Source organism: Marmota flaviventris, chromosome 3, assembly GCF_047511675.1.
Source record: "Marmota flaviventris isolate mMarFla1 chromosome 3, mMarFla1.hap1, whole genome shotgun sequence".
In the NCBI taxonomy this organism is placed as follows: Eukaryota; Metazoa; Chordata; class Mammalia; order Rodentia; family Sciuridae; genus Marmota; species Marmota flaviventris.
This window is the reverse complement of record NC_092500.1, coordinates 78,584,702-78,599,364: the sequence shown is the minus strand read 5'-3', so window position 1 is coordinate 78,599,364 and position 14,663 is coordinate 78,584,702. Positions and strand designations below refer to the sequence as shown.

At 38.3% G+C, this 14,663-nt stretch overlaps 1 protein-coding gene across 4 annotated transcripts in view; it reads left to right on the top strand.

Annotated features, from left to right (window-relative positions):
• The window catches only part of Fgd4 (FYVE, RhoGEF and PH domain containing 4), a 199,499-nt gene that overhangs the window by 96,973 nt on the left and 87,863 nt on the right, over positions 1-14,663 (top strand). Inside the window, exon 1 of one of the 4 annotated variants that reach the window (XM_027934149.3) lies at positions 6,793-6,965. The exons of the other annotated variants lie outside the window; for them this stretch is intronic. Within the exon in view, the coding sequence (XP_027789950.1) occupies positions 6,875-6,965 (91 nt within the window). The 5' untranslated portion in view covers positions 6,793-6,874. Of the gene's footprint in view, positions 1-6,792; positions 6,966-14,663 lie in introns of those variants that run through there. 4 annotated transcript variants of the gene reach the window in all.

Sequence of the window (14,663 nt, the reverse complement as noted above, 5' to 3'; positions counted from 1 at the left end):
TCAATTAGTGGGCTAAGGAACTGAACAAACACTTTACAGAAGAAATACGATCAATCAACAAGTATATGAAAAAATGTTCAACATCTCTAGCAATTTAGATAAAAGCAAATCAAAACTACTCTTAAGATTTCATCTCACTCCAGTCAGAATGGCAATTATCAAGAATACTAGCAACAGTTGGGGCTGGGGTTATAGTTCAGTAGTAGAACATGTGCCTAGTATGTATGAGGCACTGGGTTTGATCCTCAGCACTACATAAAAATAAATAAATAAAAATAAAGGCATTGTGTTCATCTACAACTAAAAAAAAATACTAGCAACAATAAATGTTGGTGAGGATGTGCAGGAGAAAAAGTACACTTGCACATTGCTGGTGGGACTGCAAATTGGTGCAACCATTATGGAAAGCAGTATGGAGATTCCTCAGGAAACTTGGAATGGAACCACCATGTGACCCAGCTATCCCACTCCTTGGTTTATACCCAAAGGATTTAAAATCAGCATAGTACAGTGATGCAGCCACATTAATGTTTATAGCAGCTCAATTCGCAATAGCCAAACTATGGAACCAACCTAGGTGCCCTTCAATAGATGAATGGATAAAGAAACTATGGTATATATATACACATGGAATATTACTTAGCCATAAAGAAGAATGAAATTATGGCATTTACTAGTAAATGAATAGAGCTGGAAAATGTCATACTAAGTGAAATAAGCCAGTCTCAAATAACCAAAGGCTAAATGTTTTCTCTGATGTGTGGATGCTAATTCATAATTCTAATCATTAGGCAGATGGGAGTGAATGGAGGGGAAGGGAGTAGGGGGGTACAAAGGATACTAGAATGAATCAGACATTATTACCCTGTTTACAATTATGATTTACATGACCAATGTGATTCTACATCAGGTGCAAACAGACGAGTGAGAAGTTATGTTCCATTTATGTATGATGTATCAAAGTGCATTCTACTATCATGTATAATTAATTAGAACAAATTTTTAAAAATGAAAAAATAAAAAGAATGAAGGGAAGAAAGAATTTGGTATCATTTCTGGGAGGTGAAGTTTTTAATAAGTTATCAAAATATAAAATTTAGGGACCGTTGAGCTGTGAAGTCCACTTGTAGTCATCTCGCCACAGAATTACTTGTACAAATACAGGAAAATATTTACCAGAATGACCTCTTTTTTTAAAAAAATGAAGAGTAGAAATCACATTTGGTACATGAGTTAGGCAGCGTTATGCAGTATTAACCATCAAACTGAACTATACAGGGGCAGAGAAGTGTTATTCCTGGAGCTCTGACCAGCAGCAGGGGCCCAGAGCTGTGGGCCCCCTTTGAGTCCTGCTACCTCTTGGCCAGGGGCAGCACACATATCAGAGGTGCGTAGTCCATGATGGGAAAATGCTGCAAAAGAGGAAATGACATCCGACTTAAAGTATGTGATCATATGAATTGAGTGATGTGGTGCAGGAAATGCTTATCGATAAGATCAGACCGACTGTAAATTGGAGTGGGAAGATCAATTTCCTAATTGAGGCCAGGGCACAGTTTTGTTCTCTGGGATTTTACATCCATATAGATCTTTTTGAAAATTTGTTCTTTTAGTGAGATGCAGCTTCACAATGTTGCCCAGGCTGGCCTCAAGCTCCTGGGCTCAGGGGACCCTTTGTCTTATCCTCCCAAGTAGTTGGGACTGATGGACACATCTGGCAGGATCAAATGAGGTTTTTTTTTTTTTTTTGGTACCAGGGATTGAACCCAGGGGTGCTTAACCATTGAGCCACATTTCTAGCCCTTTTTATTTTTTATTTTGAGACAGGGTCTTGCTGTGTTGCTTGGGGCCTTGCTATCATGTATTTTTTTTTTTTTATTAGAATGGACTTATTAAGGTCAGATGTCATTACAGGTAAAAGGTTTTTTTTCTGAACAATTTATCTAAAATGTGGTCATGCATTACTAATGACAGGGACACATTCTGAGAAATGCATCATTGGGCGGTTTCGTTGTATGAACATCATAGAACATACATAAACCTATGTGGTATAGTTCAATCCCTTGACAGTACCTCGCAGTACGCTACCACTGAGCTACACCACCAGCCCTCTTTTATTTTGAGACAGGGTCTTGCTAAATTACCCAGGCTGGCCTTGAACTTGCAATCCTTCTGCCTTATCCTCCCATGTAGTTGGGATTACAGGCGTGCACCACCACATCTGGCTTTCAACAGGGCCTCTGATGCAATGGAGAATGGTGAGTGCATGAGGCCACTGACAGCGTGATGTGGCATACGCTTTTATGGTAAACTTTTTTATTAAGTGGAAGGAGGACTATACTCTAAAATAACGATGTAGTATAGAAAATACATAAACCAGTCACACAGTAATCTATTATCAAGTATTATGTAATTCTATGTGCTGTAGTTTTTTACAGTGTCAGTGCAGAAGGTTTGTCTATGCCAGTGTTACCACCAACGGGTGTGTCATGTATTGTGCTAAAGTGTTAAAACAGCTAGTGTCACCAGGTGATCGGAACTTTTCAGCTCCATTATAATCTTATGAGACTACTGTTGTATGAGCAGATAGTCATTGACCAAAATGTCATGTATCTCATGACAGTGTACACTGTACCTCCTATTCACATGCCATTAGAAAGGTGTAGCCTTGTCAGGACTTCCAAAGTGAAAGAGTAATGGAACGAACGGTCAGCCATTCAATGTCAGATTGTGGTCCCATCCATCCAGAAACCCTGATTTGGAGGTAGAGGTTGGCACTGTTTCAGCAGTACTGTGTGATTGCAGTTTTAACTGAACATGAAACTAAAGAGGGTAATAGAAAACATTTTTAGTAACTTTTTAACAAAAGAAGAGGCTCAAAGATAATAAGGTTGCTTTGGAGATCTGTAAAAAAAAGTTTAGTACAAAAATATTCAAGCAACAGGATTTCCCTGGCATACATTCAAGAATTTGTAAACCTTGGTTCATGAGGGCTCAGACATACGACATGAAAATTATGCTCCAGTTGGTTATGGTTTTTATTGTGAAATTTATGCTAGTAGATAATTTATTAAAGCGAGGTTTGCCATTTTAATAGATGGAAGTTTTCAATTATATGACAGATGATGTTCTAGTTAGCTTTAAGTAAATATGCTAAGGCAGACAATGTAGTCACCCATCTATTTTAAAAATTATAGATTTATAAACCAGGTGTGGGGTACACACCTATACTCCCCGCAACTCAGAAGGTTGAGGCAGGAGGAGTACAAGTTCAAGGCCAGTCTCAGTAACTTAGTGAGGCCCTAAGCAATTTAGTGAGAATTTGTCTGAAAATAAAAAAGAGCTTGGGATGTTGCTCAGTGAGTGGTTAAGTGTTCCTGGGTTCATTCCATGGTATATGAAAAACAAAAATTGTACATTTATAGGTTCAGATGCAGAAAATATGGGTTGCATACAGAACTCTTGATTTTCAGAACATTTCCATTATAAATAGAACTACTAAAAATAACATAGGCAGTCCTCCCTAAAAAGAAATTTAAGTTCAACATAATGAAAAAATTACTATGAAATATCATGTGAATATGTGGCAGAAGTTTCTTTAGTTCCTTATTCAGTGGAATTTATACAGAAATAAACATCTCTACAATGAGGAAAGATGAAAGGGTAGCGTGAACGCCTGCTAAGACTTTAGAGCACAGGTGTTCTGTGAAGAGCTTCAAGTTGGTTAGCAGGGATTTTAGGTATTTTCCAGGGCTGACACCTATAACAAATAATGTTAAGGAGATGTCTAAACATAATATTTGAAAGGACCTTTTCAAGGTGCTATTATAAATGTCAACCTTCACAATTGGACTTTGTGCAGGAAGCTACTAAATTCACTTTTTTGTACTTGTCAAGTTTTTTAAAATCACAGAAAACCAACAAAATAATAATGATGATCTCTATTTGTGAAGATGAGAAGGGCAATAGATGTACTGTACCTCATGTAGCTTTGAGTTCATACTATGAAAGATAAACCACCTGTTTCCTATCTCTTGCTTTTTAGAAAGAATAAATTGTTTGTAGTCCTTAGATTTAAAAAAAAAACAACTAAGAATTCACAAACAGTAATATTACCCTTGCTATAGTGCCTTCCTGAGTGTTGACAGATGGATGCAGTCATACAGCTACCACCAAAGTGAAAATACACAACTGTTCTTCTGTCATCCAAAATTTTGTCATGTCCTTTAGTGATCAGTTATCATGCATACCACCAGCTTCTGGCCACCATGCATCTGTGAATCTGCCTTTTCCAGAATGTGCCACAGAATTATATCTGGGTAGCCTTTTACGTTGGCTTCTTTCTAGTGCATGTGTGAGTGTCCTGACTTCATTTCTTGCTATTGCTGAGTGGTGTGCCATTGTAGGGATGTACCAGTTCACTAGTTGAAGGACAAGTAAGTGTCTTCAGTTTTGGATGATTACAAATAATACCTCTGTAAACATCCATGTACAAGTTTTTTGAGTGAGGAGTTGGAATTGCTGGGTCATGTGATATGATCAAGTGCGTCCTGTTTTTTTTTTTGTACTGGGGATTGAACTAGGGACACTTAACCATCAAGCCACATCCCCAGCCCTTTTTATATTTTATTTTGAGACAGGGTCTTGTTAAATTTCTTAGGGCCTTGCTAAGTTGCTGAGGCTAGCTTTGAACTTGTGATCCTCCTGCCTCAGCCTCCTAAACTTCTGGGATTTTAGGCTTGAGCCTTACCAAGTTTATCTTAATTATGTGAGAACTGCCATGGCTACATTGAGTGGTTTAGAATTTACTTCCATGTTTGGTAGCTGCTTCATATAATTGCAGATTATCGACTTGAGGTCAATAGAGTATCAATCACAATAGTTACATTTTAATTATTTTGATGCCAGGGATTGAGCTGAGGATCTTGGGCATACTACACACACATTCTATTGCTAAACTACACTTCTAGTCCTGGATGTATTTTATTTTAATTATTACTTACGAGTTGCAAACCATGTTTTGGTTTTCTGGCTTTCATCTATAAAGAGAAGATGAATACCATTGTATCTTAATTTGTTGCACAAAAGTGAATGGATGTAATTTCCTAGAGGTTGTCATTTTATTAGTGTGAATGGCCAAGGTTTTTTACCTCTTAAGTCTGTTTTTTTCTCTTCTTTAAAATGGTGATAAATTATTACCTGACAGTAGAATTTACTGAAATGCTGCTTGGAAAGTTCTTAACATGCGCCTGGCACCAAGTAAATGTTAGCTATAAAAAAAGGAATTTGTTTAAAAACCAAACCTGAGACTATAATTTAAATGTTACTATCAAGGCTTAGGAAGCAGACATTGGGGCATTTTTGTGACAGAGACACATTCTGGTTTTTACATTACTGAGATGTGCCAAGACTGCATGGTCTTGGAATAAAATCTAAACAGTTTCTCTTCCACAGTGAAATTTAAACACATACTAGTAGAGTTTGTGAAAGAACTAAAAGACAATTCAGGTTTTTTCTCTTTTGAGTTCTTTCTTCTACATTCTAATTCTGTATTCTTTTATTAGATTAGTTTCAAAACTTCATGCTTTTTATGGAGACAATTTTCTTTTGTGTTTTTGTGTTTGTTTTTCCTGTGCTCTGAGTTCCAAGTTCATGCTTATGCATGCTGGGTAAGTGCTCTCAATACTGAGCCGTATCCCCAACCACAGGGAGCAAATTTATTAGAAATTATAATTTGTATTAAAATGATTGGCCCACATTCAGTGTGAGTTACTAAGAGTCCCATATAAAGGCTGTGTTGAAGAAAGGAAACAGAGTCTTGGAACTTGGACATTAATTGGTCCTGGTGGGTATGCAATTGAGCATGTGCTCTCAGTCCTTGGTGAGATGAAGCAACCTGCTCAGTGGTTCTCAAAGTGTGATTCCTGAAGTGTCAGCCCAGGCTAGCATTATGAGTCATGTGGGAACTGGTTAGAATTACAAATTCTGTGGCCCCACAGCACACCAGCTGAATCAGACCTTGGAAATAGGACCCAGCGAGCAATATGTGTGAACAGTCACCCAGGTGTATCTGTAGGCACTAGACTGTGAGGTCCACCATATCTGGACACTTGGAGGAATGGATTGGAGAGGTTGCCGTCTCCTGTGAGGGAGGAGTTGATAGCCTATTACCTCATTGTGATTTTTGTAAATATTTTCATTCTGACGTTTCCTAATTCTTCAGGGTTCTGATAAATCTTTAATGATCAAATTTTGTGAATTACATAAAAATTGAGCAACAATATTTTACCAGTTAAACAAATTTCTGAAATAACATAAAACGTGGTTTCCTTGGGACCTTGATGTATTTATTCATTCTGCAGTTTATTCACAAAAATCAGTGAGCTATGCTAAAAAGAAAAGTCATACTTGGCAAAATAGCATTTGACATCATTTAAGCTGAGATCCTAATATCTTAAAGCTTATGAATTGTGAATCTGTGACGTTTGGTCCAGGGCATGGACCCAGTTAAAAGGGAAACAAACTGTTTTCATGTTAGTTTTTTTTCAAGAAGGATTACTAATAGTTCAGGCATTAGTCAGTTTATAAACCATCCTATTCCCAACTGTATTTCTAGTGCAATTGAAGGTTCCATGTGCCTCCCTTGTTTATTTCACTGTAATAAATAGAAATCTCTCCATCCTCATGTACTGCATCTCTTGCAAAACACAGCAGCAGCCCATCCTCTGGGGAGGTGTGGCATATTATGCATGGGCTTGTCCTTGGGCAGTAAGATCTAAGAATGTACTGAAGTCCACAGTGTACTGGCCAGAGCTCCTGGCTGATCCCGGGTGATCACCCCGAAGCTGTAAAGTCAGGAGTGAGATTTTATCACATGAACTTTAAGAGAGTAAAGGCAAATGTTTCCTTACTAAGTCAGAATGGACTAATTATCAGTATATGTGAAGTCATGTCCACTGATCAAGGTAAGTGGTTTCATTTTCTAGAATATCTTTCTCATACTGTTTTCAGAGTGTGTGGGTCACTGAATAATGCTGCTTGCTGAGGGACATAAAAGTGGCAGAGTTCAGTGTCCTTTTAAAGTTAAGAAGAAGCCTCACCTTGTTTTATAGCTTTGAGATAAAAATATGTACTATTGACAGTTTTTGGCTTTCCCAGGCAGCTTCCTCTGGGCTAAAACGATACAAATTGGTTTGGTGGTAACAATGGGCCAGAGAAATATAACTAATATTTGTAAAGTTTAAAAATTCAGCCAGTGAGGGAAGGAATGCAGAGAAAGAAGGCAAAAGTTCCTTTTTTCCCTGCATTTCTGGTGTGAACACAGTTAAGACATATTAATCAGTTACACTCCTCTGGTGCAGAGCGTAGAGCGTTGTTCTGTTAAAACAAATATTTCCACCACCCCAGCCTTGTTTCAGCAAAGAAGTTCCAGGGAGTAAATTTTCCTTATTTTTCCATATACAATAACATTGTTCAGATAAGCATGGATTGTTTTTAAAAATTGTTAGCAGCAGTATTAATCCACAGTGGTGTCCTTGATTTTTCAAGAGAGCTAATTAATGAGAAATTGAGTCTTTCATATAGAAATGCAAATTCCACTGTGTGGTAAAAATATGTGAACCGGAAGTACCCACTAAAAATATTTTTAAAAGCTGAAATGGATTCATTTTGTTTAGCTATTTCCCCTTGTTTCTGCATGGATATATAGACTTCCCTGAAGAATGTCTACACTGCTAACTGGTATGAACTGAAACATAGAACGAGCAATCCTGGTAGTTAGCAAGAGTCTCTTACTTGTGGTGTCTCTCCTTCCTGCCTTTGACTTCTGGGGTGCGTGAAGCCCTGGGGCGAGGTTGGTTGGTCATAGTCCTGCAGCAGAAGAGCTGAGCTAAACCCCCTCCTGCAGCTGCATGGCTCTGGCTGGCTATGTTCCCAGGTTCTAGTAGTTGCTGAAGGTTTGAGCAGCCGATTCCGTGCCTGCTCCTGCTCCTTCCACTACCCAGCCAGAAGCATGAATTCCTCTGCAGGGGTTCACTGAACTTGTGTGAAGTTCGGGGTTCCTGTGATCTCTCCACGGTTTACCACCATATCTAAATGTGAAATTTGCAAAAAGGAGAAGCAGCAGAAATGCAGTAAAAGGGAAGTCTTTTCTCCATCAGTGAAGTTCTCTTTTTCCTGAAATGGCTTCTCTCCCTTCTCATTCCATCTTCGGTTAGGGATGATGGGAGAGAGTCAGCTCTCAGCTGGAGGGAGGACTGCAGTGAGGCTGGAGGATGATGGCAAGGCTTCAGAGGGCAGTGTGGGTCCACAGAGGGACGCTCTTGCCTCCTTTCTGCTTAAGGGGACAACACCCCGGAGAGCATGGCCACTACAACAATGTGGGCTTTATGAGTTCCTTTAAAAAGGTCTAAACTGAAAAAGCAGTAATGTAGCCACTTCCTGCCTACTGTCCCGGATCATTTTATTGCTTTTAAGTTAGGCAAGAAAAATTTATGCAAATTTAATGTACATATTATTTGTACATTTAATGACTGGGATTTTTTCCCCCTTTTTAAAACTTATACTTGTAGGCAAACCCTTCTCACATAAAAATGAAGTAAGCTAGAGTGTGATGGAAGATTCCATAGGAAGCACTGTGCACTTCTTTTGAGGGATAGTCATTTGGTCTTTGTTTAATATACATCCAAACCTACATGTGGCTTAAATTGCGCAGAATTCAGATTTAAACTTAACTAAGTCCCCTTACATACCAAATAGACTTCAGGAGGTCAAGGGTAGATGGGAAGCTACTACAATAATCCAGGAAAAAGTTGAGTTGACCTTTTATTTGGGGAATGAATTAACTCAACTTGGGGAATGAAAGGTCTTTTCTTAGCTGCTGTGTAGACCTATCCATTCCTGCCACATTTCTGACTCACATTCTGATAATCATCTTTACTCTGGATGCTCTTTCTTCTTCCTAAAATAGGGAGCTAATTTTTATTGGCTTCAATCTGTTCTCTGCCTAGCAGCCCGAGTATCCCTTTAAAAATGGAAAACACATCATTTTCCTCTTCTCAAGATTCCTTCCCTGGATCCTCAGCTCTTTTGAGGAAAAGTCTCTGCCCCTTCAGTGTGTGCAAGGCCCTCCTGTTCTAGCCTTAGCCCTGACCCCATTCTTGCTCTGACTTCAGCAGCAAGCTTGTTCTCTGTCTGGTCTACCCATGGCGTCTCCCTTGTTTCTTGGTAAATACATCAACTATGCAAACACATCCTTACGTTAGGATTTGTGCAGTTTTAATTTGCCTGAGATTCTAATCCCCCCAATATTTGTGTACCTCACTCCCTTTGGGTCTGCTCAGCTCACCTTATCTATGCAGCCTTCATTCATTGTGTGTGTGCGCGCACGCCTGTGTGTGTAAATACAATAGCTGCCCTCACCAAATAGCACTCACTCCTTTACCCAGATTTGCCAGCAACACATTTTTTCACTTAGTATATAATGGCTTTTTGGTTGTTATATTTACTGCCTTATCTCTAGGGTTTAGAAACAGAACTGATAAATACAGAGTGGTTCATCAATATTTGTTGAATGAATACATTTCTGATAGTCCTGTGCCTTTTTCTGTTAGGAAACTTAAAGCAAAATGAGCAGCAGGAATAGAAGACAAGTTAATAATTTATAAGTCTTTGTAGAGTTCTCCATTTCTTTTCCTTGATCCCCTTTTTAGGAGTAAACAGACTTGCTTGCCACCTTCTGGTCTCCCTTGTGGAGCAAAGTCTGAGTGATGGGCTTCTTCCCACACAAGTCTTAGAAGCCAACTTGATCTAAAGATCTGTAAAGATAAAGACTGAGACAGAAGGAAGTTGGGGGAGTACTGAGATCGGAGTCTACAGATGAGTTCAGTAAATAGTTTTTGAATGATCAATTAATGAGCTGGGTTGGGAGAGATGAAAGAGATGAGGAGAAACTTTAGGATGTGAAATTAATAAATTTGGGAAGCATTTTTGTCAGTGTGGAGAAAATTATGACGTGATAAAAAGAAATTTTGTGATATTTTGCTGTGTATTAAGAGTCTACTTCCTCCTTTTAATTTTTCATGTTTTTTTTCTTCCTGTGTTCTACTTCTGTTGGAGGGAGATAGGCAAAGAAAGAGGACTGAATAAAAAATATCATCCTAGAAACATTTCTTCCTAATAAGTTTTTTTAAAGCTTGATTTGAAGGGGTAGAAAATTAAAGTGTGAAATTATTTATGTGTTTATGTTGCATGCAGTTTCCTTCCAAATTTGGATAATTAGAAATTGTCAAAAATGTAAAAATCTAAAACTAACAGTCAAAATCTATGAACTGTTATTTGCTATATGGTAATATACTTTATCTGAATATTGACACATTATTAGACTTTATAGTAAGATAAAATCGTAAGATAAAATCTAATTTGACTATAGTGAAAGAAAATATATAAAGCTTAAAAATGATTATCTTTGTGGTATTGTAAATGTAAGCCCCCCTAGTGATTGTTAGACTGGTACAATTACCAATTTGTATATGATGTCATGCTTTTCTCCTCTTACATTGCCAATACTTTTTTTTTTGTTTTGTTTTGTTTTTTGCCTTTAAATGAACTTTCTGTGCTCCTCTGACTCAGATTCCTGGGCTCAGGCAATCCTCCTGCCTCAGCCTCCCATGTAGCTGGGACAGATGCATGACACCCAGTTAAAAGATACTTTCAGTGCCTCTTAAGTTTTAAAATTGGTAAATTATTTTAATACAAAATGGTAACAAAACAGGAAATATATTCACTAGACTATTAATAATTTAATACCCGTGCCTTCAATGACATATAAGTCTACCTTCCCCACAGACATCTAAAACCAGTGACTGTGAGTGACACTTGACATAGTAGAGGTACAAAGAATAGGTTTGGAGAGTAAGAAAGAAGGAGCAATCCACTGTCAAATTTATTAAGGAAAATTTCCTCAAAAAAGGTGACACTGGGCTAGGCACAATGGCTCAAGCCTGTAATCTCAGCTATTCAGGAGGCTGAAGCAAGGGGATCACAAGTTCAAGGTCAGCCTGGGCAACTTATCAATACCCTATCTCAGAATAAAAAATAAAGCCAGGTGTGGTGGCACATGGCTGTCATGTGGCTCTGGAGACTGAGGCAGGAGGATCATGGGTTCAAAGCCAGCCTCAGCAAAACAGAGGCACTGAGCACCTCAGTGAGACCCTGTCTCTAAAAAAAATACAAAATAGGGCTGGAGATGTGGCTCAGTGGTGGAGTGCCCCTGAGTTCAACCCTGGTAACTCCCCTCCCCCACGAAATAACATAGGAAGGGGTAGTAGAATGAAACAGACATTATTACCTTATGTACATATATGAATGCATAACTGATGTGATTCTACAACATGTACAATCAAAAAAATGGAAAATTATACCCTCCTTATGTATGATATATCAAAGTGCATAGATGCATTCTACTGTCATGTATAACTGATCAAAACAAATTTTAAAAAATAATAATAAAAAGGACTGAGGATGTATTTTTTTATTTAATTTTTTTTAACTTCATCTGCTATTATTTTTGTTTATTTTAATGTGGTGCTGAGGATTGAACCTGTGCCTCACATGTGCTAGGTGAGTGCTCTATCACAGCCCTGGGGATGAAGTTTAATAGAAGAGCAACCCTGGGTTCCATCCTCAGTACCACATATGCACACACACAAAAAGATTATTATGTTTTTGTCACAAGAAGGACCATCACACTAAGGAAACCAACATATATAGAAAGAGAGGTGTATGAAAAGAGTATGAGGTATTCCAGGAGCAGAGAACATAGGAATACAGCTGTGAGTAGATAAGAAGCCCTTCGGTAGAGCAATGTCTGGTGAGGAATCCTTTATACAAACTGGAATGTTTTTCCTATGGCTCTTGCAGTCTCATTAAGGAATTTTAAGCAAAGGAGTAATAAGATTGGTTTCACTCATTGGATAAATACAATAGTTCACCATTTGTGGGAGCAATATCATTAGACCTGGCCAAACATGACTGCAGTAAGGCTGTTTTAAAATTCAGAATTGGAAAAGTGGTTATCTTTGATGAATTGGCTCATTTTTTTCTTCCAAACTTCCTTCTTCTGTCAGCCAGAAAAAATATAGGAAATAATAGATAAGCTAGATGCAGCATTTGCTTTTTAAGTTTTGCATGACTGGAACAATCCTCTGCACTGTTTGAAGCTTAACACAAGATGCTATTGTGTTTCTGGCCTAGAATCTAGCTGGGGGAAAGCGTCGTAAGGCCTGCTGGGTTGACTCTACAACAGAGAATAAGGAAAGCAAATTCCTAACTTTGTCAGCTGTTAAATATTAAATGTATAGTAAAATGGAATTTATACTGACATTTGTCTTAAATGAAAGAGCATCAGAGAGTTGGGGTGGGGTAGAATGTATTACCAAGCCTTTAAAGTGAGCTAATTTGTCAGATGCACTTTTAAAATTTGCCAAGAGTCAAATTGAAGAACTTTGAGGTCTAGGTCTGTCTACCTGTGACCTTGCCTAAGCAATGTCACTTAGAGCAGTAAAAATATTTCTTTAGTTTTTAAGGAAGTTAAGTAACTTTCCCACAGACATGAGATAAATCATGCCAAAAATTTGAGCTTTGAGCCTCTAATTTTACTAATCCACCCTATTTTCTCCTGGGGAGGAATTAAAAAAGCACTTTCCAGATAAACAACCTTGTTCTTCGTAGCAGGTCTGGCTGATCCTGAGGCTGAGGCTGAGGCTATGGTGACCCATGCATTTATAGAACAGTGGCTGTTGGTGAAGAACTGGGTCTCAAGGAGCTTTTTCCTTTTTGGTGGGGTTGGTTTTATCCATTGTTGCCACGAGGTTCCACTTAGGTTTGAAAAGTGAATGAATAGTGTCAGAAACTGTAAAACCAAGTGTTCAGGATGGTGGGCTGAGAAGTAGAAGTCAGCTGGAAGCTCACAGAAATTAGTTTACAAAAATAGGTGTTAGGCTAAGATGTTTTAGCCACAAGGACTCAAAATTGAAAAGGAATCAAGTTCAGAAAAATTAACCAGATAGCAAGTACAAAAGTAATGAAAATCAACAAAATCAGGAAGGATTTGCTCATGAAAAAGATGTTTTCCCTTTTGTGAAGAAAAGCAGTAGTACATTCTTGGTTACTTGTGACTGAAGTAATGAAAAACAATTATAATTGGTTTTAATAGTATCTTTGTCAAGACTTATGAAACACTGGCCAGTTGGATTTTCTTATTTCTGGCTTTGTTATGAATAAATGGAAAATAGTTTGGCAGTAGGAAGAAGGAAAAGGAAAAGCCAAAATTCCAGTTAGTTTATAAACCAGACATCTTGAGTAAATGAGTTGGCTGTAGCTTTTGCCCTTCAAGTCGTTTTCTTACATCTGTTTTTATTTCATTCACATTTATAAAGTCAAAACAAATTTTAATTTCATTATTGTAGAAGTCTCTTGTTATGCAGAAGAGCCTTCCATGTTCTCTGTCCACCATAAATAATCTCCTCCTTTTGAATTATTAAGGTTCCTAATGGGTGGCTTTTTTTAATAAACTGGGGGATATCTTAATGTTTTTTTCCAGAAGTGGTGCTATGATCTTTTTCTATCCACAGAGCTCTCCTGACATCAAATTTGTGGGCTCTTTCCCCCCTCATACCAATTCTCCAATTCCCTGAACACCAACCAGGTGTGCTACAATTCAATTCTGACACTAACTACCTGGAGCTAGCCTTAGCCCTCACAAATGGACAGTCCCATAAGACTGTTTCCATGTTGGATGCTAGTTGCAAGTTCCAGACATGCCATAGTATTTACCAACTGGTTATACATCAGAGGTTTCTATGACCCTCTCAGTCAGGCTCATGGAACTCAGGGAAGCATTTGACTTACATTAGGGGAGAGTGAAGTCCAGAAGTTTCCTGAGCATAGGAGCTCTGCCTCATGTTCTATTCTCCTAGCACATGGTTGCATTCACCGACCTGAAAGCTCTCTGGAACTTGACATTGAGCGCTTTCACCACATAGGTGTGTGCCTTTATTAACCCAATATCCAGCCCTTCTTTCTCCCCAGAAATTGCAGGGAATGGGGCTAGAAGTTCTGGGCTTTTAATCAAGAGTTGGACTTTTTGGCAGTGGACCCTATCCTGAAGCTAACTAGGATCTCACCAAGATTCACCTCATTAGAACAAAAGAGGCTCCCATTATCCAGGAAATTTCAAGAGTTTCAAGACCTCTGTTAGGAACACGTGATCCTCCTAGTGTCCTTAACACTCAGGAAGTTCCAAGGGTTTTAGGAGCTACCTTTTGTCAGAAACCAGGAACAAAGATCAAATACCATTTATTTCTTACAATGTCACAAGTCAGCTGATCTTTTTTGTCTACCTGTGAAGAGGGCTTTATACTTAGCATATAAATAAATATTGGCTAAGACTTCAGAGTCACATGGTACTGTGAACCTAAATACTTTCTATTAAAATATGTCAGTAAGCCTTCATGATGTGCCCTTTTTAAATTTTGTTGGAATTTTAGCTTAACCAAAAAATTATAGTATTCATTTCATACAGCTTCCTCTGTAGATGATGTTTTGATCCAAGCCTATGATAACACCAAGAATGCTGCTTCTCACCCTTGGCTGAATGTTGAATT